At 39.1% G+C, this 22,918-nt stretch overlaps 1 protein-coding gene across 1 annotated transcript in view; it reads right to left on the bottom strand.

The window, feature by feature from the left end:
* The window catches only part of FRZB (frizzled related protein), a 31,741-nt gene extending 9,326 nt beyond the window's left edge, over positions 1 to 22,415 (bottom strand). The window contains exons 1-3 of the mRNA XM_019461350.2: positions 21,276 to 22,415; positions 14,011 to 14,055; positions 327 to 392 (exon numbers count right to left, since the gene is read on the bottom strand). Coding sequence (XP_019316895.1) covers positions 327 to 392; positions 14,011 to 14,055; positions 21,276 to 21,753 — 589 coding nt within the window. The 5' untranslated portion in view covers positions 21,754 to 22,415. The remainder of the gene's footprint in view (positions 1 to 326; positions 393 to 14,010; positions 14,056 to 21,275) is intronic.
* Positions 22,416 to 22,918: the final 503 nt, after the last annotated feature.

The raw sequence follows: 22,918 nt of genomic DNA, 5'->3' as shown, positions 1-22,918 counted from the left end.
AACCCATGCAGCCCCAAACATTCAAGCTCAAATCCTCCTCAGCGTCTCAGAGAGCAATCTAGTTTGAAATGCAGCTCTGTGTACTTACTTAATTACATGGTTTTAGATGCCAGCAATGCTGCCCAATATGATTCAAAATCAAGCATTGGTTAAGAATTTTGCCCATCAGACATTTTAATTGTTTGGGACAGGGCACTATGTGCTTAAAAGTTGTCTTTGTTTGGTTTTAAGCCTTATTCTTAAACTGCTCTAATTCTCTCTCTCTCTCCCCCCCCCCCCCCCCACACACACACACACTACTTTCTTAGCACAGCAGTTATCCTTACCATAGTTGTAATTGTTTCGGAAATAGGTCTTCTGTGTAGCTCTAATAGGCTTACACTTGCAGCGTTCTGAAAAATACAACATTTTAGCTGTCAGCAAAAATTCAACATGAGCTTTCTTTTGTTCATTCACATTTTTGGTAAGGTAGATCCAAATTTGGTGGCGAGGAGGCTCTTAGTAATTCTATGTGTTTGATCTCTTTCTCCTGGAACTACATTCATGTTTATTCTGTTTACCTAGCCTCTTATTTAATGTGAGTATGCTCATAAGCTCCTACTCTTCAACAAACCACCCGAATCCTAAGGAAACCCTGTTCACTACCATGCAAGAAGAGATCATGACCCCTGAATCCCCCAAAAAAGGCATTTAGTGCCTATGGAAGCAGAACCAATGCCTACTGAAAGGCAATTTCTTGCTTATGCTCAGGCAACTGGTTTACCCCTGTGGGGTACCACCTGCATTCATATATGCTTTACACATTACATAGCACTTTTCCAAATACTATTTCCTGCATCTAAAAGCAACTCAATGAGATAAGCATGTATTATTACAACCCAGTGAACTTAGTGAAGTTCTTAAGAGAGGCCATGAGCCCCATCTATTGGCAGAATAACTGCTATTTAACTCAATGATATTTTTATACTCACTGGAAGAAATTTACTAAGTACATAATTTGAAATGAGAAGTTCCATACTTTTCAAATCTGCAACAAACAAAGGGGTGTATATATCTATAAAAATTAGTGTATTTGTTTTCTTTGGGTAAATACCCAGTAATGGAAATGTTGGGTCATCTGGTGTTTCTATTTTTAACTTTTTTCAAGAAAGTGCTACATCCAATGTGAGGCTTGAACTCACATTGAGATCTCACTCCTGAGATCAGGAGTTGCATGCTATCCTGACTGAGCCAGACAGGCACCCTTTTATTTTTAATTTTTTGAGAAGCCCCCATACTATTTTTCACAGTGGCTGTACCAATTTGCATTCCTATGAAGAGTTCATGAGGGAGAGATTCTTAAGATGAGACTATTTCTGAAGAAGTAACTGATATAGTCTTTGATTTACAAACTATCCTCACCCATATACAGAAAGGGATTTGTACTTTTTCTATCATTTAAAAATAGGTATTTTTCAAACGTAATGCATGTAGATAAATTATCTACATATTTGGAATTCTTTAGAAATATGCTCATACTCTAATAAAAATTCTTGGCAAAACTATACCAAATATCACTGCATTGAATCTAATATGATTCAAAGATGTTGTTACCATATAATTTTGCTTGAAGCATAGACAAATGGATTCCATAACATTCCCAGAGATTTTTAAAAAAATTTTATTATAAAGTGATTTAGGAAGATTTCAAGTAGGTATTTACATAACTATATATACACAACTACATGCACATAGGTAGACCATTTCCTAATAGCTAATAGCGAAGCAGTTACATTCTTGGTGGGACTATATTTGATTCATCTACAGTGCACTTATATCTGCTGGCCTCAGAGGTGGCAATACCATACCATATATGTGACCCTTGCCATGCTTCCAATCCCTTTCACTATAAACAATTATCTGCCTAGTTGAAGTAACTAGTAGCTCAATAAAATAATAAAGAGACATGGAAATTTATATCTACAAGGCTCAAATATGGAAGAACTTCCTTTCACCTATTTATGCTAGCTCAAACCAAACATATTCATACCTAAGTGTATTCATGAAAAATATATCTTAGATCAAAAAAATTGGAGAATTATTCTTCTTCTCAAGTTCAGTTACTCACATCTACATATATATCCCCCAAAGCCCCAAGAACTGGGAAATTACAAAGAAACCATAGAGGGATATACTGCTTGCATTATTATGTTTTTTGCACCTGCCACCCGAAGTAAGATAGCAACAGCTTTTTTTTTTAACTATCAACAGTTGATTTCTCAGACTTTTACAGAGGCAGTAATACCATTATCATTTCTTTACTTTAATTTGCTAATAATTTTGCTAGGAGTCTTCCTCTCTCAGCTTCCAACTGCATAAGGTTTTTAAATTTTGGTTTCTACGGTGGTAAAATAAAATCTATTATTTACTGAGCTTTGCACAAAAACCGTTAGATATTGATTAGCTTACATTCCACCACTGAGAAGAAAAGGTTGTAAAGGAACTGCCTTGGTGTTTTTATCTGGGGGGGAAAAAATATATGAAAAAGTTAAAGGAGCTGGCTGCAACAAAGTAAGTGACAAAGAATTCTTCAAATGTGGGTAAGTTTTTATATTAACAATTCACTTGCCTCAATGTCTAGAACTGAATGTAACATCATGAATTGCAGAACAGCACATCATCCTACATCTCACAAGCATCTACGGGCCTCCATCAGGAAACTATCTTTGGCAGCTCTCCCTCAAGTTCTTGCTTGGTTCTCTCAGGCACTCTCTCCTAGCATCAACGATTTCCTACTTCTCTGCTAATGAAACTGACGACTGTTTATCATACTAGTACAAACATGAGTTTATCACTCTCATACAAATATTAGTTTGCAAAATTAACATCCCTAAGCTCCACAGAATTTGGTTTGCAATTCAGAGATGTCTCCCAGGGCACTGCAGTGCCCGAGCCACAAACAGCCCCGTGGTCTCAACAAGAAGGCATCTTATTAACATAGTTCAGGGAGGAAAGTAATCACATCCTTCTTTATTCCAATTTTTATTCATAAAAATAGGCTCACTGAAAACACATAATTATGATAGTATTTTTAAAGAGTCAGATGGTTTTATAAAGTCTAAGGAATTCCAAGTACCTGATACAATTGTGAAATGTGATTCTCAGTGGACCTTCCCTAGTTAATGCAATCTGTTCAAGTTAATGCTTAAGTGTTATACAACTCTCTAACCGTGACCTTTATTTGAAATTGACTACCGTTGGGTCTCATCCAGAGCCATAAGACTGTAACTAACTTCTCTTGCCAGATTCCAAAACCACTATACCCTTTCATGTCCAATGACTTTGGAATACCACTATCTAGGAATTAGTATCTTTCTGCTTTTTCTAGGAAAAGACGTCTTAGGTCTGTGTGCAGGATTTATTGTCAAAAAGTACATGGGGATGAAAGAAAATATAATTCTATTTGCATTGCATTTTCCATTGTAATTCTTTCAAGATTGGCTCATTCTAATCAGTTTAGAATTTAAATGATTTTAATTTGTACCAAATGTATTATATGTTTTAGATCTTGGCATTTGACCCTTGAAGCCCACTTGTCCCCTTCTCTCCATTTTAAGAAACATAGGAGCAAACCACAAATTTTAAAACAAGCATAAAAAATAAATTTTTACTATTTCAAAATCTATATTCTTAACTATAACTTCTTTACAGAGATCCAGATCTATATTTTTAAGATGTGTCCATAAGTATGCCCTAAGGTGATTTTTAAACATATCTTTTAGAGTTACCAGGAGAATTAAATGAGATAATACACATCAAATACACATTTGACACATCAAATGGTCACATATGTGACCATTCTAATAAGTATTAGAATGCAAGAGAATATGACAACACGATTAAGGGCATATGGATTTGAATCCCAGCTCCATTTCTTCCTAGTGGTAGGACCTTAAGAAAGTTACCTCGGGCAAAACCTATTTCTAAATTAATACTGCCTACCTCACAGGGTTATTGTTAAGAATTTAAAGAATAATTCACTTAAGGAATTTGACACAGAGACTATTACTTAGTAATCATTCACCTACTGTTAGCTCTTAGCAATAGTAATATATAAACACACCAAAAAGATCTTAAGATATTTTATGCAAATTCAAGAGCAGCTGATAAAATAAGAGACAATTTTCTAACAAAAAATCATCTGCAAGTTGATTTAAAGATAAAGTTTAAAGTTTATACTTAAAAGTTTAAGCTTAAAGATGAAAATGTGCTAAATTTTTCCCTAGAGATAGAAACTTTTATAGATATTACATTTGGTTGGGCGGGTTTAAAAAAAATAGAATTTAGAAATCACATTGGTATTATGCTCACACAAGGATACACTATTCCATAAAAAAAGAATGAAATGATGCACAGAAATGGATAAATATCAAAAACATTATGCAAAAACAAAAGTAGCCAGTCACAAAAGAGTAGGTACTATATGATTCCATTTACATGGATGTGAAGAACAGACACTCATCTATGGTAATAAAAATAACACCTGTGCTTGCCTCACAGTGAGGTGGGTGACTGGGCACAAGGGAATTCTTAGAGATGATGGAAATATTCTTTATTTTGAGCTGGGGGATAGCTACATAGGTATATACATTTGTCAAAATTCAGTGTGGCATACACTTAATTATGCATTTTACCGTAAGTAAATTATACATCAATGAAGTACCATTAACATAAAAATTCATGAGACCTTCCTTTCATATTTCCATAAACTGAAGTGTGCAATGACTTAGCAGCTGTTCATTACATGTTTAAAATAATATTTATTTCCCAATCATACGCATAAGGCAAAGAATATATTAGATTTTATTTTGGATAAGAGCAGTATGTGGAAAATGCAATGCAGTTGATTGGTGAACCTAGGTAATATAATAAGGCTTTAAAAAGCAAAAATAACATTTGCTCGGTTTAGCTTAAAAAAACAAACCTCAAAATTGTAATAAAGGTCCCTATTCATAGTAATTTGTGCTTTATAAAAGGGAACTGTTTAAGATTGAGAGGGCTAACACTGTATTAATAAGAAAAGGAAATTTAGTTTATTCCTTTAGGATTTATGTCTTTGGAAATTTTTAAATAAACTTTCCTTCACAACATTTATGGATCCAAGAGTCATTCAGGATATACAAAATACAGTCCATGCGATTTGCCCATTTTCTCCCATGAGATCTGAAGTGTTATGTTCAGTGAAGTACTATAAAGAGGTCAATTAGCAAAAACATAAAGTGGGCTCCATAGTCTTTTAGAACATCATTTACCCCTCCCAAGCACATAGAAAAGAGGTGACAGAAAAGGGAGGTGCAGTCCCTGCTCACCCCCCTCACCCCATGTCCTGGGCAAGCAGTATGCCTGGTACAAGGAGGTGGCCATTACATTTCTTTTTTTTTTTTTTTTAAGTGTATTTGTTTATTTTGAAAGAGTGGGGAGGGGCAGAGAGAGAGAGCACAGAGCCCGACGTGGAGCTCAGTCTCACAAACCAAGAGATCATGACCTGAGCCAAAATCAAGAGTCAGACTCTTAACCGACTGAGCCACCCAGGCGCCCCTGGCCATTACATTTCTAATGAACGGTGGGGTGGATGAACCTATAAACTGACTATGAAGTTTCAATGCTGGGGACCTGGGAAAACAATGGTGCCACATACTAAAAAAGTTACAAGAAGGAAATCTGTAATAAAAAGGTAGCTTTAATTATTAACTAGGTTGTAATTGAAGTACAAATAGGCGACCTAGGTAGAAGTGTTTATTGAAGGAGAAATATGGTGCTGTACCTGTGACAGGGATAAGAACTGGAGTCACAAGAGTGATAATTAAGCCTAGTTGCTGGATATACTCCAAAGGGAAGAAACCGTTATAAGGAGAGAGCAGTAGAGGCCAAGCACAAAGTCTCAGGGAATGCCCATGGCTAGGGGACAGGGGAAGAACTAGCATGACTTGGGTAACAGTTCAAGGAGGAAAATGCTTAGGAATAAAAATGGGTCAAAATGTCAAATACCGCGAAATAACAACAAAAAAAAGGCATATACTTGTAAGGAACTATAGAATTGCAAATATTCTTTTTATCTATCCTAATTTTTTTTTCAATGAATGGCAGAAGTTGCTCCAAGTTAATTCAGCTGCTATAGTCAGTAAACATTTGCACCAAAGCAAAAAACTAAATTCCCCAAATTAGGAGGAAGTCAAGGGGAGGAAAGAAGTTTGGAGAAAGAGAGAGAATGAATCTCTACCACCCCAGTCAGGCACAGGCCATCCCACAAAGAGGGCGCCCCCTCTGGGGCAGGCCTGGCAGGTGCAGGCAGTCAGAAATCTCTAGTTACTCAGCAGCAGCCACTCAAACTTAAGAGTTTCTCTGAAGCACCTCAGAAATAGGGGCAAAGAGACATTAGTCAACCTGTGTAGGGTACCCAGCTTACAATAGGGGATACCGCTAATGTTTCCCTAATTCAAAAATATGTCACACGGGAACTCCAAGGTCAATACAGTCTGACTTGATAATCAGAAACAAACCAGAGAAGTAACTGGGTTATGCTCATGTAATTCATTAGTGTCAGAATTTACCAAATATATCTGCTCTCTGGAAAAATTTTTGTTTTTCAAAAATAAAAACTCATAAGGTGCGCCTGGGTGGCTCAGTTGGTTAAGCATCTGACTCTTGATTTCGGCTCAGGTCATGACCTCACAGTCATGACAGCCAGCCCAGCTTCGGGCTCCACACTGAGCATGAAGCCTCCTTGGGATTCTCTCCCTCCCTCTTCCTCTGCCCCTCCCCTGCTCACATGCGAGCTCACTCTCTCTTAAAAAAAGAAAAAAAAAAAAAAACACTTCAAAAAAAACCCTCACAAATTGGTCACCACCACAAAGTAGAAAACTGGGAGAATTCTTTTTCAGAATCATTTTAATAATAAAAAAAGATCTTTTCATTGTATCATTTGAATACCTGCCTCAATTTTCTGGTTGATTTGACAGACAAAATGACTCGGTGGAATAAAACTAAAATTGTTTTTCCCCATATGCCATGTTATGGAAAATAGACATGATGTTCTCCTTATTAGGACAGTGGGTTTACAATAGAGCACACTCACACACTGGAAGCTGTTCAGACAAAGTCATTATCTCAAGTAAAAAAAAAAAAAAATTGTTAAGCTTCCAGGCAAAGGATAAATTAACTAGAGTGAAAGAATTTATTTTCTAAATTCCAGGCAGAAACAGCTTGACACTTTTGAAAGCTGGGTTATGTGGGTTACAATGTTTTTGTATCTTCTCTATATTCTCCTTTACCAACCTCAGCAGCTACATTTTTCCAAAGCATAAAATTTTGACCATGAATAATTTGTATTTTCCTTATAGAACATGTGAATAGGTCAGTGCATCTTTCCACAAGCAGAATAAGCTTGGTTTTGCTTGTTTGTTTTCATCATTCCCATTATACCAGGAAACAGGAAAACATTTATAAAAGAGGAACAGTACACACGAAGCCCAGGAATACTACATTCATTCTAGGTCATTTTTTTTTTTTACACGTTGACCTATTTTTGTATATTATTTATAGTGTTGTTGATGTCATATCTTTCATTTACACACTAAGTGCTATATTATTATAACCATAACTTCTGCACAGACTGATAGCACATGTATGCACTTGACTAAAACTTTTGACTTACCTGTTGTACTATACAAATGAGCTTTGTGGTTTGTTTTGATCAAATTCAACAGTAGACGTGATCATTAAAACAGAAACATTGCTGGACATCAATAATTTCCAGCTGATTTTATGACACTGCAAAACATTCTCAACTGTATCAAGAAGGTAATGAAATAATTCTAAATAAATCATTTTCATTCACTTACGTTTTTTAAAAGTTGTTTGTTGGGCACATTTGGCAGACATTGCCTCTGGTCAGACACTTGTCACTTTGACAAGATTCAATGGAAATCAACAGTGAAAACTATCGCAATCTAATGAAAACTGATGTTTCAAAGTTATTTACGACTCAGTAAAATAAATGCTCCACTTCCACATATAAGACACCTTACAAAGCAGGACACACAGACCCAAATCAGTGCAAACTACTAGAGGAAAGTGAAATCGAAAAGGTATTTATAACTAATTGCAGTTAAAACGTTCTTGTAAGAGCAAATGTAGCATTAGTCACAGAAACAAAAACTAGAAACAACCCAAATATCCAGGAACATTAGGATAAAGTGTGGTATATTCATATGATAGAATTCTACACAGCAACGAAAATTCAGAAGTACTGGTATGCACAGCATAATAAGTAGCAAAGAAAGCCATACACTATACACACACACACACACATATATGTATATATATATGTGTGTGTATATATATATATATTCATAAAAGATCAAAATTAGACAAAATTAATGTATGGTATTGGAATTTCTGCTAGCAGTTACCTTGGGAAAGAAAGGTGGAAGTAATAATTTGGAAGAGGCACAAGGAGACTTCTGGAATGCTGCTAATAGTATAAATCTTGATCTGTGTGATGGTTTCACAACAGTGTTTACTTTGTTACAAGTCACTGAGCTGCATGCTTATGATTTGTGTTTTTGAACATATAGCATACTTCATTTGAAAGCTTATTTTATGATGAGATGAAGTAACTAGATTCTATCATGTCTTTCCCACTGAACACAGCTACAGAATGCATGAAGCAACTACTTAAGGATTCTGAAAAGTAAATAATAGAAAGATTGGGGAAGAAGACTGATATTCTCAAACTGTTCATCAACTTCCCCCGCTCTAGTATCCTCCAGCCTAGTTGCAACACAGCCCATAGCCTATAAGTGGGCATGATACAGATGGAGTTCTTTAGGAGAATCCCTCTACTTCTGACTCAAGAAGGGAGAAAAGGGTCTTCTACTACTCCATTCTCTGGTATCCCATCATTCAAGCAATCCTGGGGCAGTGCTGACACAGCTGCACCAAGGGAGGCCCTCAGGAGTCTAAACTGGTGACATTGGAGAACCTTCCTTTCTCATTGGACGTGTAATGTCAAGAGATTGGGGCAAAGCCCCATTGCTTTGTCCTCCACCATCTGGCCTCAGATGTGGAGTCAGTCACAGGAAGTACATCACAGAGTGGGATAAATAAAGCTCCAGATTTCTGGCCAAAGGACCAAAGAGGAGCCCCAAAGGAACTAAAAAGTGCTGAGAAGACCACAGACAGAAAGGAACTTAGAAAAAATTCCATGAAATTGTTTATGAGCTGGTAGATTCACCTCTGGGTATGTATGAATCTGACACTGACCAGTATACTGTAGACTTTGAAAACTAAACTGTGGGATAGATCATTGCCCTGATCTCACACTGGCCCCTGGGTAGGATGCACATGGGATAGATCTGAAAGGCACTTCAAAGACTGACAGTGGAACAGATACTGAAATCACAACCTACAGAAGACAAGTCAGAATTTGCTGCTTAAACCCAGTGTGCTAAAATAAAAACGTCAACTTTCTCGGGGCACCTGGGTGGCTCAGTCGGCTGTGTCCAATTCTCATTTCAACTCAGGTCATGATCTCACAGTTTGTGGGATCAGGCCCACTTTGGGCTCTGCGCTGACAGTGTAGAGCCTAAGATTCTCCCTGCCCCTCCGCTGACTGTTCTCTCAAAAAATAAACAAACATTAAAAAAATATATATCAACATTCTCTATAGAACTTTAAATGAGAACCAAAGTCTTAGAACAGAAATAATCAAAATGACCAGGATGCAATTAAAAAATTACTCTGCATATGAAGAACCAGAAAAATCTCAATTTGTATGGAAAAACAATCAGGTGACACAAATGTTAAAATTATCCAACAATAATCTCAAGGCAGTTCTTACAAAAATTCTCCAAAAAGTAATAGTGAACACCCTTGAAATGAATGGAAGGATAGAAAGTCTCAACAAAGAAATACAAGATATAATGAAGAACCAAGTGGAAATTTTGAACTTTGAAAATTGCAGGAACTGGAATAAAAAATTCACTAGATGGGCTCAGTAGAAGAATAGTGATGATCAAGTCACCAAACTTGAAGACAGACCAGGAGAAATTATAAAGATTGAGAGGGAAATGAGCAGATCTTTGGGGACCTGTGGGACAATAACAAATGCTCTAAGATTCACATCATCATAGATTTGGAAATAGAAGAGAATGTGCTGTAAAAATAAATCTTGGAAGAAATAGTTGCTGAAACCTTCCCAAATTTGACACAAGGCAAAAATGTATAGACTCAAGAAACTCCATTAACCCTAAACAGGTTAAAACCAAAGAAATCAATGTCCAGGCATAGCACAATCCAACTGCTAAAAACTAAACACCAAGAAAAAAGCCTTGAAAGCAACCAGAGAAAACTGACACATTATATACAGGGTAACAATGATTTGAATGACTACCAATTTCCCTTGAGAAACACAGAAGTAAGTGGAATAACTTTTTTAAACACTGAATGAACTGCCAACCCGGAATTCTATATCCAATGAAAATACCCTTCAGGAATGAAGGTGAAATCTAGACATTTTCAGATAAAGCAAAACTGAGAGAATTTATTGCCACCAGAACTGCTTTAAAAGAAATGTTGAAGGAAGTTCTTCAGGTAGAAGGAATACTGGAAATCAGGAAAAAACAATAGAAATAGAAACATCTATGTAAACACAGTAGACTATTCTCTCTTTTTTTTTTTTATTTTGAGAGAGAGAGAGAACAAGGACATGAGTGGGGGGCAGAGGGGGAGGTAGAGAGAGAGAGAGAGAGAGAGAGAGAGAGAGAGAGAGAGAGAGAGAAAGAGAATCTTAAGCAGGCTCCACACCCAGTGTGGAGCTCAACACAGGGCTTGATCCCATGACACTGGGATCAATCATGACCTGAGCCGAAATCCAGAGCTGGACGCTCAACCAACTGAGCCACCTAGGCACCCCTATTCTCCCCCTGAGTTGTTTAAAACATTTTTAATGGCTTAAAGAAAAAATACAACTACATATACTGTCATTATATATATATATTCACAAGATAAACATATAACACAGAGAGATACATACACATGTGTGCATGAGGAAGAGAGATTCAAATAATCCAACATGAATCAGGATATAGAACACAGGAATGAAAAAGAGAGGGAACAAACAGAAACAAATAATAAAATGGTAGATCTAAATAAAAACATAACAATAACCACATTAGATGTAAATATCTCAATGCACCAATCAAAAGACAAAGATTGGTTAAAAGAACAAAAAAACCAATTCCAACAAAAAAATGACCCAATTATACTAGGTCTACAAGAAATTTGTTTAGAACATAATAATGTAGGTATGTTAAAAGTAAAAGGGTAAAGATACACCTTGTAAATACTGATAAAAAGAAAAATTGAAGTAGCTATATTAATGTCAAAGAAAATAGATTTTAAAGCAGAGAAAACTACCAGAGATAAAGAGCGACATTACATTATGAAGGGTCAATTCTCCAATAAGACATAAAAACACTAATTGTGGGGGCGGTTGGGTGGCTAAGTCAATTGAGTGTCCAACTCTTTTAAAAAAATTTTTTTTAACGTTTATTCATTTTTGAGACAGAGAGAGACAGAGCATGAATGGGGGAAGGTCAGAGAGAGAGGGAGACACAAAATATGAAACAGGCTCCAGGCTCTGAGCTCTCAGCACAGAGCCTGATGTGGGGCTCGAACTCACGGACCGCGAGATCATGACCTGAGCCAAAGTCAGAAGCCCAACCAACTGAGCCACCCAGGAGCCCCAAGTGTCCAACTCTTGATTTCAGCACAAGTCATGACCTCCTGGTTCATGAGTTCGAGCTCCATGTCTGCATTGTCAGTGCAGAGCCTGCTTGGGAATATCTCTCTCCCTTTCTCTCTGTCCTTCGCCTGCTCTCTCTCTCTTGTTCTCTCTCAAAGTAAACAAAAATTACAAAAATAATGTGAATGCACCAAATAACAGTTTCAGAATACCTGTACATGAAAAAAACAGAACTGAAAGAGAAATAGAAACATCTACGATATTTGGAGATTTATTCATCTCACAATGATCAATAGATCTAGTAGACAGAAAACAGGCAAGACTATAAAAGTACTAAACAACAGTATTAACTAATCTAATTGACATTTAAAGAACATTCCTCCCAACAATTGCAGAATATATATATATTTTTTCCCCCAAGTGTAAACAAAGCATTCACCAAATCATATCCTGGGTCATAGAATAAACCCTAACAAATTTAAAAGAATCAAAATTATACAAAGTGTATTCTCTATAGTAGAATTAGAATAACAGAAAGCAAAGAGAAAAATCTCCAAACAGCAGCAAATTTAACAGCACAATCCTAAATAATTCATAAGTCAAATATGTAGTCTCAAGGGAAATTATAAACTATTTTAAAGTAAAGAATATTAAAATAAAACCTATCAAACTTTGTGAGATGCAAATAAAGCCATTCTTAGCATCAAATTACTATACTAGACAAGAATAAAGGTCTCAACTCATAACCTAAGCTTCTACCTTACGGGAAAAACAGACAGCAAAGTAAATCTTAAGCAAAGGAAGGAAATACTGAGGAGCAGAAATCAATAAAGTTGCAAATAAATAGAGAAAAATCAATGAAACCAAAAGATGGTTCTTTATATTCAGAATATATCACTTCTGTAATAGGTATGTGCTATCACTACACACCTATTAAAACGGCTAAGATTTAAAAAATAAAAAACTGAAAAAACCACATCCCAGAGAGGATGCACAGCAAGGGGAACACTTACACACCACTAGTGCAAAATCGAACAGCCATTTTTGGAAACAGTTCGGCAGCTTTTTTTTACAAAGTTAAACATACCCTTACTATCTAACCCCAGTAAGTTTATTCCCAGATATTTACCCTAGAGAAATGAAAACTTATGTTTATACAAAAACTTATACACAAATGTTTATAGTAGATCTACCCATGACTTACAACAGCTTGAAACAGCTCAATTATCCTTCAAGGCACGAATGGATAAACAAATGGTAATAGACTCAAGTAATAAAATATTTGGGAATTAAAATGAATCAACGATTGCTACATGCAGTAACAACTTGGATGAATCTCAAAGGCATTATAAGTGAAATAAGCCAATCTCAAAAGGTTACATACTCTACCATTCCATTTATATGATCATCTCAAAACCACAAAGCTATAGTGGAGAATAGATCAGTGATCACCAGTGGTTAAGGGTGGGAGAAGCTTGTAATTAGAAAGAGATAGTATGAGGAAGTTTCTTTTGAGGTGATACAACTGTCCTGTGTCTCGACTGTGGTAGTGTTTACACAAGTCTATATATGCATTAAAATTCATAGAACTCATAAAATCCACACAATTTTTAGTGGCCAAAAGGTCAATTTTATTATATGTTCATTTTTAAAATGAAATATAAATAATTAAGTTTACTTTTTAAATGTTTTATTTTTATTTATTTATTTTTGAAAGAGAGAGAGTGAGAGCACTCATGGGCAAGTGGGGAGGAGCAGAGAGAGGAAGGGAGAAAATTCCAAGTAGGCTCCACGCTGTAAGTGCAGAGCCCAATGTGGGGCTCAATCTCACAAACTGTGAGCTGAAATCAAGAGCTGGATAGACGTTTAACCAACTGAGCCAACCAGGTCCCCACATTTACTGTTAAAACTTAGGGTACAGGGTGGTGCCTGGGTGGTTCAGTCGGTTAAGTGTCCAACTTCAGCTGAGGTCATGATCTCACAATTCATGAGTTCAAGCCCCACATCGGGCTCTCTGCTGTCAGCACAGAGCCCGCTTCAGATCTTCTATCCCCCTCTCTCCCTCTCTCTCTTTCCCTCCCCCACTCTTTTCCTCCCTCTCAAAAATAATAAATATTAAAAACAAAAACATAGTGTACTGATGTCCCCAGATAAGACTTGAGTATCTAGGTTACAAAGACTAATTTGACTACAAATGAAAACTAGGAAGATAGTGATGTACTCACCACTGGCTCCTCTACAGTTTCCATTACTAGAATCCATAGGAAAATCTGAAAGTGATAAAATAAAGAATCATAATTTATTCATTATTATTTTGAGAATTCCCATATAAAAATCTAATTCAGTCATCAATTTAATTAAATCTAATTCAGTCATGTCTCAAGGAAGTGGATTCTTATTAGTGCCATGAGCTTGGCACGCTATTACTTATAGGTCAAATAAGGACAAGATCTATTTTGTGTGACTGAAAGAGGATATGCTCTTTTGAGTTCTCCTCAATTGTGCATAAAATTTCAGGATTTGGTAAGTTTTTGAGTCTCACGCAATTTCTGACACCATGAAGTCCATGCACATAGTAGGCATTCACCCAACACTTGGGTCTTGATGACTAAAAGAAGCCAACACATCTCTTCAATAAATAGATGTATCACACATTACTAGCGTATATTTAAATTCTTGGTGCCTGAAGAAAACATTCAGAAAACATTCTCATGCCCTTTGTTACCTGTAAACAGTTGTTCAGCAGAAAGAAAGCATACCATGCAGGGACCAGTGCAATTAATAGATGTGGTAATAATTGGAAATTGTCAAGGACTGTTTTCATGATCCCATAATCCAAGAAAATGGTAACGATGAATGATAAATAGTAATTATATAAAGTTCTTCGGTGTTCTGGTTAGGAAAGCAGCCTCTAGGGGAGCCTGGGTGGCTCAGTCAGTTAAGGTCTGACTCTTGATTTAGGCTCAGGTCATGATCTCAGTTTGTGAGTTTGAGCCCTGTGTCAGGCTTTGCACTGACAGTGCAGAGCCTGCTTGGGATTCTCTCTCTGTCTCTCTCTGTCCCTCCCAACCCACCTCTCAAAAATAAATAAATATTTTTAAAAAAGGAAAAAGAATAAAAAAGCTGCCTCTAGTGAATAAGAGTGCCTCAGCAAAACACCCTGTGAGACTTGCTGAACTTAGCTATCCATTCTTATTGCTACTTCAACTCAGTACTTTTATATAAGTTTTAGATTTGTATTAATACGTTATGTTAAATAACTTATTGAAGTTTGTTCTGTTTATCCTAACAGAAAATAACATTCTTCTTCTGTCCTTTTTCTTCATAGGATATATCATGAATAAATTTTAAAAGGAGTGGTTAATACCATGTTAGGACAATAGTACTCAAAATTACTATTAATTAATTACATTCTCAGGCTTAGTAATCATCATCTGGTATTTAAAAAGCTCTGTACAAGGAAAGACAGTAACCATCAAATAGGCAAGCAACAAATACTTGATTCTAAAACATTAGGTTTGACTTAGTCATATACTATTAATTTAATGACTTTTATTCTATGCAAAGACTTTATTCATGATAAATGTATCCAAGTGTTAAAGTAACATGCCAATCAATGGTTTTATTTCTGAATAATTCCAATAATAATACATATATGACCTATACCAAAATGATCTTTTTGTAAATGAAGAAATTATATTAAACCACATGTAAAATAATTGTTTAGTGTCAAAATGTTGAAATAAAAATGAAAAAAAATCTCTTGGAAAAAAAACAACCCTTTGATATAGTTGAATCTAGGAAAGTGGTTTTACTACTCTCATTCTTACAGAAAAATGTTTCTTCATTTTTAAAAGTGCTTAGAAGTCAATTGGTAGAATTATAAGAGAAAAAAGTTATCTGGTCATAAATAATCCAAAAAAAATGTTTTCATAAAGTTAAACTTAGGAATTCCAACAGTATCATCCTAAGTTAAAATAGCAGGCATTATTAGGTTGTATGCCCCAAGAATTTCTAGTAGGGGTCATAGAAGTTTCCAGAAGAAGAGTCCTAAAGGAGCTGGGGAGGGTTGGGTGGGGGGGTGCGTTCCACATAGAAAATCACATGTGTAAGAAATATGGAAAGAAATTGCAGTACTCACCAAGGGACCTGCAAGTCTTCCAGTGTGGCTAAAATAGAGAAAGTTGTGAGCAGAGAGAAATGAAGCTAGAGAGGTAGGAAGGGATGAAGTCACAAAGGCTAGAGACAGACACCAAAGGATTTTAAGCAACAGATTGACATTTCAGAAAGATCACCCTGTTGGAATATGGAGGGACAATACTGGAAGAAAGCAAGCCGATTATTACCCCATGGCCATAATCCATGTGACACATGTGGAGACCCAAACTTAGAGAGCAGCATCAGAGAAGGAGGGAAGGAAACTGGATTCAGAGTAGATCCATAACACTTAATACCCATTAAATGTGGGGGGGGGGGGTGGCGGGGGGCGGTAAAGAATAGGGTAGAATCAAGGATGACTCCCAGGCCTGGAGCATGGGTATGCTGGTGCCTCGTAACCATATAAAAAAATACTCAAAAAGAATAGGCAAATGAGGAGAAGGAAAGGAGGAGTTCACTTTGTGGCATGATGAGATTGAAGGGCTCGGGATTAGATGTGAGAATCTGGAATGTACTCTTATCTCAAAAGTGTAGTGAAGTAGTTATCTCTTATCTCTTGGAATCCCTGTCCAGAGCTGTCTTTTATTCTCTTAAGCTATATATAAGTGAGCTTTCGAAATACAATGGACAAAACTTGATCCATTAACTGCAATCTGACAGTCAAAAGACACAGATTCTCTCAAAAGTTATGAATCACCTCTTTCTTCTTAAGACAGCAAGTGTATTGGAGAATGATTTCTGGTTTGAATCTTCTCTCTCTTAATAGCTTTATGACCTTGCACAAGTCACTTATATGCCTCAGCTTCCTTTTCTTCAAAATGGGAATAATAGTACCCACCAGGTAGTTATTACAGTAAATTGAAATGCATAACACACTTAAAACAGCAGATGAAACATGCTAGTGTTATTAGTTCTTATTCTGGTTGCTAACAATCCATGAGAGGACATATCCTTTCCTCAATCACATTGTTATTAAACACTTACATTGTGCTTTGCCATTCATCGATCACTTCACATGAATAGTTCTCTTATTCTTCTCTATTCACAATGTCAATCTTGAATGACTTGCTCAAGGTCTAACATTAATGGCAAAGGTGGAATACCAACTAAGGGTCTAGAGCTCTAAAACTGTGCAATTGCAGAAATATAACCAATTCTTAATTATTCAAAACTGTATGTCTCTTCTTTCTATACACCTAGCAGAGAGAGAAAGGCCAAATAGAACTTAAGTCAGTTTTGCTATTTATAGCAACAACTATTTGGAAGTCTGGTAGGAATGAAATTTTAAAAAATGAATCATTAAGATTTGGGGGCTACATAAGATTTTATTACCACAAATAATTAGGTCAGCTGTGATGAAATACCGTAACTCTCTGAGATAGTCTCTTCCCTACCCCACCCAGAATGCCTTTCAGTATTTTATGTAATGAAGCATCTTTAGGGGTGCCTGGGTGGCTCAGGCGGTTAAGCGTCTGAATCTTGGTTTCATCTCAGGTCACAATCTCACAGTTCGTGAGTTCAAGCCCCATGTCAGGCTCGCAGCTGGCAGCATGGAGCCTGCCTGGGACTCTTTCTCTCTTTCTCTCTCTCTGCCCCTTCCCTGCTCATGCTCTCTCTAAATAAAAAAATTTTAAAAAATCTTTAAAACTGTGTTCTCTCCAGTCTTAATCTAAAATTTCCATTTCTTCTTTCCATTCCATTTTCCTCCTATCACACTAAATAATTTTTCCTTCTCGGTATTTGGCCCCTCAAATATTTGTAGAGCAGGGCTGAAGAAAAGGCTGCCTGTTTCTCAGAGAGCAGAGATATGACTAAACAGCAGTACATGCATGTGAAAGCTGGCATGGTCCAGGCAGCAAGAGAGGGCCTGGCGAAATGTGTTGAGCCAGAACTGAGGTGACGAGCTAACACTACCGCAGAAACCAGCAATGACTGAGGATTGATTATAAAACCCTTGGCATGGTGAACCATGGGTACTGAATAAATAGCTGGGAAATATCATACATAAGTTTTCTTAAATTCTTGATCTCTACACATCCAAGATCAACTATTTATAATTAACAGACATCCATCAGACTCATTCTCTCTTCCTGTTGCTCCCAAAGGGATTTGTTCTGGATCCCGAGGTCCAGGTTAATTTGTGTAAAATGAAATATTAAGCTTGTGTGTTCAGAAGTAAGATCTGCTTGTCCAGGTGGGTCCCCGTATGGAGCTTGTTTTCCAGAGCTGAAGTGATCTAGGCTGTATCTGCATTGACCAGCCTACCGTTTCAAAAAAGAAAACATCATTTTGATACCACAATGATACCCATGGCGAAAAAGCAATAGCAGCAGCACCAATCTGTTAGGGACGATGTCCCAGGTACCATGATCTTTAACTTCATCTTCACCATGCCTGTGGGATGTAGGCAGTGCTGTTGCCATGATACAGACCAGAAAACTTTAAACCAGAGAGGTTATATAATTTCCCTGCAATAACACTTGATAGGAAGCAGAGTCCAGATTCAACACCTGGCCTGCCGGGCTCCTACCCACACTCTTTACTCGCCATACAATACTGAAGACAGGACTAGAGGTCTTAACTGGCAGAAATGAATCCTCCGATAAAGCAGTTGTGCATGAAGCCACAACTCCATAGTAAATATACAATGTGGAAAAAGAATACATTTAATGTGAATTTGTTGGTAAGGGTCAGGATAGGATCTTTTTTTTTTTTTTTAACATATGCTGGCCCCTAGTATTTCGAAAGCAAAAAGTAGTTTGAAGCACTGCCCCATTTCAACACGTAAATGGGCCTAAACTTGCTTGTGGAATCCTACTGTGCCAGGAGGGAAGAGACCCATGTGAAAATGGTAGGACTTGCAAATCCTCTTGGCATTGAAGGAATGTGAAGGGTGGCCTCTTTTATTCAGGGAGACCTCATTTTTGTATTCGGCTGGATTCTAGTCATAAAACATAAGTGATTCTGTTTATACCTAGAGGAAGAAAAAAAGCTGCTTCACGGACTATCCTATCCCACTGAACCAAGCAGTATATTGCATCATAAATTAAACTGGCCACATATGGTAGTTACTAAGTAACTCCAGGTGTCCAACAGTTTGACCCAGGATAGGGAATGAAATTTTCAGCAAGCTGGCCTTGGAAGCCAGGGGACCCTTCGGGTTAGAATCCACCTCTCCATTCCCCATCCCCACCTCCCCTTAAGCTCCCACCTGCTGCCAGGGCCAAGGACTCACACTGAAGGTTGTGGTAAAGGGAGGGAAAAGGGAGACCATCACAAAAATATGGTTCCTACTGCCGCCTACCCCTACCTATTTTTCCAGCAAGGATGCTGTCAACAAAGCAGCTATTATGGCCTTTGAAAGCAGCTCAGAAATCATGTCCCACTTAGTGACAAATTGTTTCCATGCATGTCCTATTTGAGAGCTTCAATGAGGCAGTTGTTCTGCATTTGGTCCCCAACGATAGGTAATTCAGGGACACTTAAGGAAGCTGCTTCCCATCCATATTGACCACAGCGTTTGAAAGCTGTTCATCTTGCCAAACCTCTCTCATTTGAGGTCCATCTCGAAGAGAGGTTTCAGAGCAAGTCTTTTCCTTTAACGGGAGGAAAGCATTTCAGAGTGAACCATAGCCACCTCATTCCAGGTCATTGGCCTGAGCAAAGCACCAGTATTTAACAGATTCTAAGTGTCTGGCAAACCAGGGCAGCAACTGACCAAGCTCTTCCAGAAGCTGCGCAGACTGTGACTCAAGAGTGTTCTTTGAGCCCAAAGATTAAGAAGAAATACATTTCTTTCTGCTTACATTATACAGCCAGTTATTCGTTCTTGATTAAAACCAAGACGACTTAATAGGTGTATTCAAAGAGTGATTAAGTGAGGGGACCATGGAAAAGCTTCTGGAATCTTTCTGTTCAGTTTTGGTTTTACAGCTATTTGTACTCTCTGCCTCTCCACTCATTTTATGGTAAGCATGTCAATGTGCACAGAAAACAATTTTTCCAAATCAATTCTCTGACAGCCAAGAACTGTTACCTAGAGATGGACTATGGGCCTGAGCTTAAGCTGAGCAGGTCAAGTGGCAGGAGGAAAAATTTGACACCCAGGAAATGAACAGAGGAGGCAATCGAGTCAGCACATTTAATAACAGAGTTCATCTGGGGAAGGTATGAAAGAGAACAGACCATAACAAATATGAAATTCTATGAAGGGTGAAATTTGAGTTGAGGGGTAATTGGTAGGAGTGCTATTAAGTGAGAATTAAATGAACCATAATGAACCAGGTTTAGCTGGGGTCTTCAGAGTTATGACTGTCCTAATTAGACCAAATACTAGTGAGAAAACAACTTGTGGTTGATTCCATTAAATGCAGAACTACAGTCAAGCTTTACAGTAGGGAAAGATGAAAATGAATGTGTGGTTGGTGCACACACAGCACAAAAGGCATGAAATAAGGTATTAAAGACATATTTGCAGGGCATAACAAACAGTAGGGCAAGGGGTGAGATTAAAAGTAACATTACGTGAGCATATGATGATAGCACACCTTAAATATAACTCCTTTCATCCATATGTCATTTACAAAAGGACTTGAAGGCATGTGGGAATGTGAAAAGAGCCCAGCAATTCACTTCGCCAGCTCTGTGGCTGGGAGCAAGTCACAGAAGCTAATTAGCAGTGCATAGCAATGTTTCACAGCTGTTTCAGTCTGGAATGGAAGAACAATTTATCTCATTGAAAGGACGAAGAAATTTAAGGTGAAGGTAATTGCTCAAATTGGACTTTGAGCAAACACATATCACTAACATCTGTGGGTTGGAGTAAGATTACTGAAATTATCTAGGCATTTTTAATGATTAGAAGAAAATGGTGCTTCAGTTTTTCTGTTTTCACCATACAATCTTGACAAGCAGCTACAACAGGAAAAATACGGAAAATGCGTGATTGAGAATGCAAGAGAATCCGGCAAGAAAGTTCAGTGACTGTAAACAAATTAAGAAAGTAAAAAAAGAGCATCACTATGCAAGATGTGGTTACTTAGACATGGAAAGCATGGAAAGCGCAGGGTCACTGTTGAGCACGAGTGTGACGGGGAGTGGAATGAACTGCAAGTTTTAGAAAGACGGATAGCCTATCGGAATGGAGTGCATCAGTCTGGAAGAGAGAAGAAAGAAGTGGTGCTCCAGAGAGGAGTGATGAAGAGAAGCGACCCCAAGGGAAAAAAAAAGGGGGGGGGGGTGCAGAATTAGAGAGTAAAAGGCGAGTAACAAAAACTCCGAGAAGTGGGGTAGCTAAAGGTCGGGACGGAGGCTGGGCCAGAGCCGGACTCACCCGCTCCGTCCGCGGTAACGATGGCCTCGGGAGAGATGCACACGCCACGGTCATAAACAGGCAGCTCCTCGCAGGCCAGACTCTCGGGCCACGAGTGGCGGTACTTGATGAGGATGGGCTCGCAGCCCTGCCGGGCCCTCTCGCACACAGACTTGCAGGGCTTGATGGGCTCGTGCTGGAAGTCAATGGTGCAGATGGGCGCATACATGGCACAGAGGAAGAAGAGCAGATCCGGGCTGCACTGGGTGCCCAGCAGACCTTCGAACTGCTCAATGGCCAGGATGGCGTTAGCCTGGGTGCTGTGGTGCAGGTGGTTGGGCATCTTGGTCATGTTCCAGGGCAGGGACTTGCACAGGGGGATGCGCACGGGCTCGCAGGCTGCAGCTCGTGCTCCGGGCACCCAGAGCAGACAGAGCGCAGCCAGGGCGAGCAGCCCGGCCCGCAGCAGCAGCATCCCTCCTGGACCGCCGCAGACCATGATCCCGGCAGGACGGGGCAGGGTTCAGCAGTGCCGAGGACGCCGACAGGCCCGCTTCGCGGTCCCCTCTTCCCCCCTGGAAGTGGACACAATGATCTGGGAGCTTCTCCTCCCCCGACGATCTCAGTTTCTTTCCTTGGATCAAATTCCCCCAATGGGGTCCCACGAGCTCCGCCGGCCTCCGGCCGCCGCCGCCCCTGCCTCTCTGGCTGTTCTTTCCCGACGTCTAAGCCTTCTGGGGCAGCAGCATCTATTTATTCCTCGCTCCCTCTGGCAGAAGCGTCAGATTCGCAGATGAATCAGATTAGAGGAAAACAAGAGGAAGCGAGGGAGAAATAAAATCAAAAGTAGAATTCAGCTGAGGCAGTTGGAGCTCTGGACTGTCACGTCCCCTGGATTATGAAAAGGTGCTAACAGAAGCATGAAATTCTCCAACGGGGGAAGGAGGGGCTGGGGCGGGGGAGGGGAAACCAGAGGGAAAAGACTCCTAATGGGGGAGGAGGGTGCTGTAAGAGTTTCAGTTCTTGTAGGCTGAGCAAAAAGATCCAGGTCTTGGTGGGAGTTGACGCTGCTGCAGCAGCGACCGCCGCAGGCAGGAAGGACCAGCCGGAGGAGCCTCGGCGCGAGAGGTCGGACCCGCTGCGCTCCACTTTCCCACCTCCGGGCCAGAGAGGCAGCCCCGCCCCCACCCCCCACCGCCAACCCCTCGGTGCAGTCCCAGCCCTCCAATGCCAGCTCCTCTTCCTGGGATGGGAGCGGGGGTGGGGGTGGGGGGAAAGACAAGGTCTGCCGGTTAGAGGCAGAGGGGAGGGAAGCCTCGAGAAGCAGCCAGGATGCCGTAACGCAACACAGCGCTGACTTGAGACGTGCACCTCTTTCCCATCTCCACGCTGGCTCCAAAGAAAAGCCCCCAGACCCTCGCTGAAAGCCCACCCCAATCCCTGACGGAGGAGTACCAAGTTCCCCACTTGGGAGCCCACCCAAGCACCCTCACTCCCTGGAGATAGCTCTTCAGGCAAACTACCGCTTTACCTCTGCGCATCACCAGCTCTGCGCAAAGTCAGACTTCAGGAGGAAGGACTTCAGCAGTGTCACTTTAAATGTCCAAGTCACAGAAAACACAGCCCCCTGCGTGCAGTGGTGAGGGTTTATCAACCCAGAGTTC

This window comes from Panthera pardus, unplaced genomic scaffold, assembly GCF_024362965.1.
Source record: "Panthera pardus isolate Hobbes unplaced genomic scaffold, ASM2436296v1 HiC_scaffold_10, whole genome shotgun sequence".
NCBI classification, from domain to species: Eukaryota; Metazoa; Chordata; class Mammalia; order Carnivora; family Felidae; genus Panthera; species Panthera pardus.
This window is presented reverse-complemented; position numbering and strand designations above follow the sequence as displayed.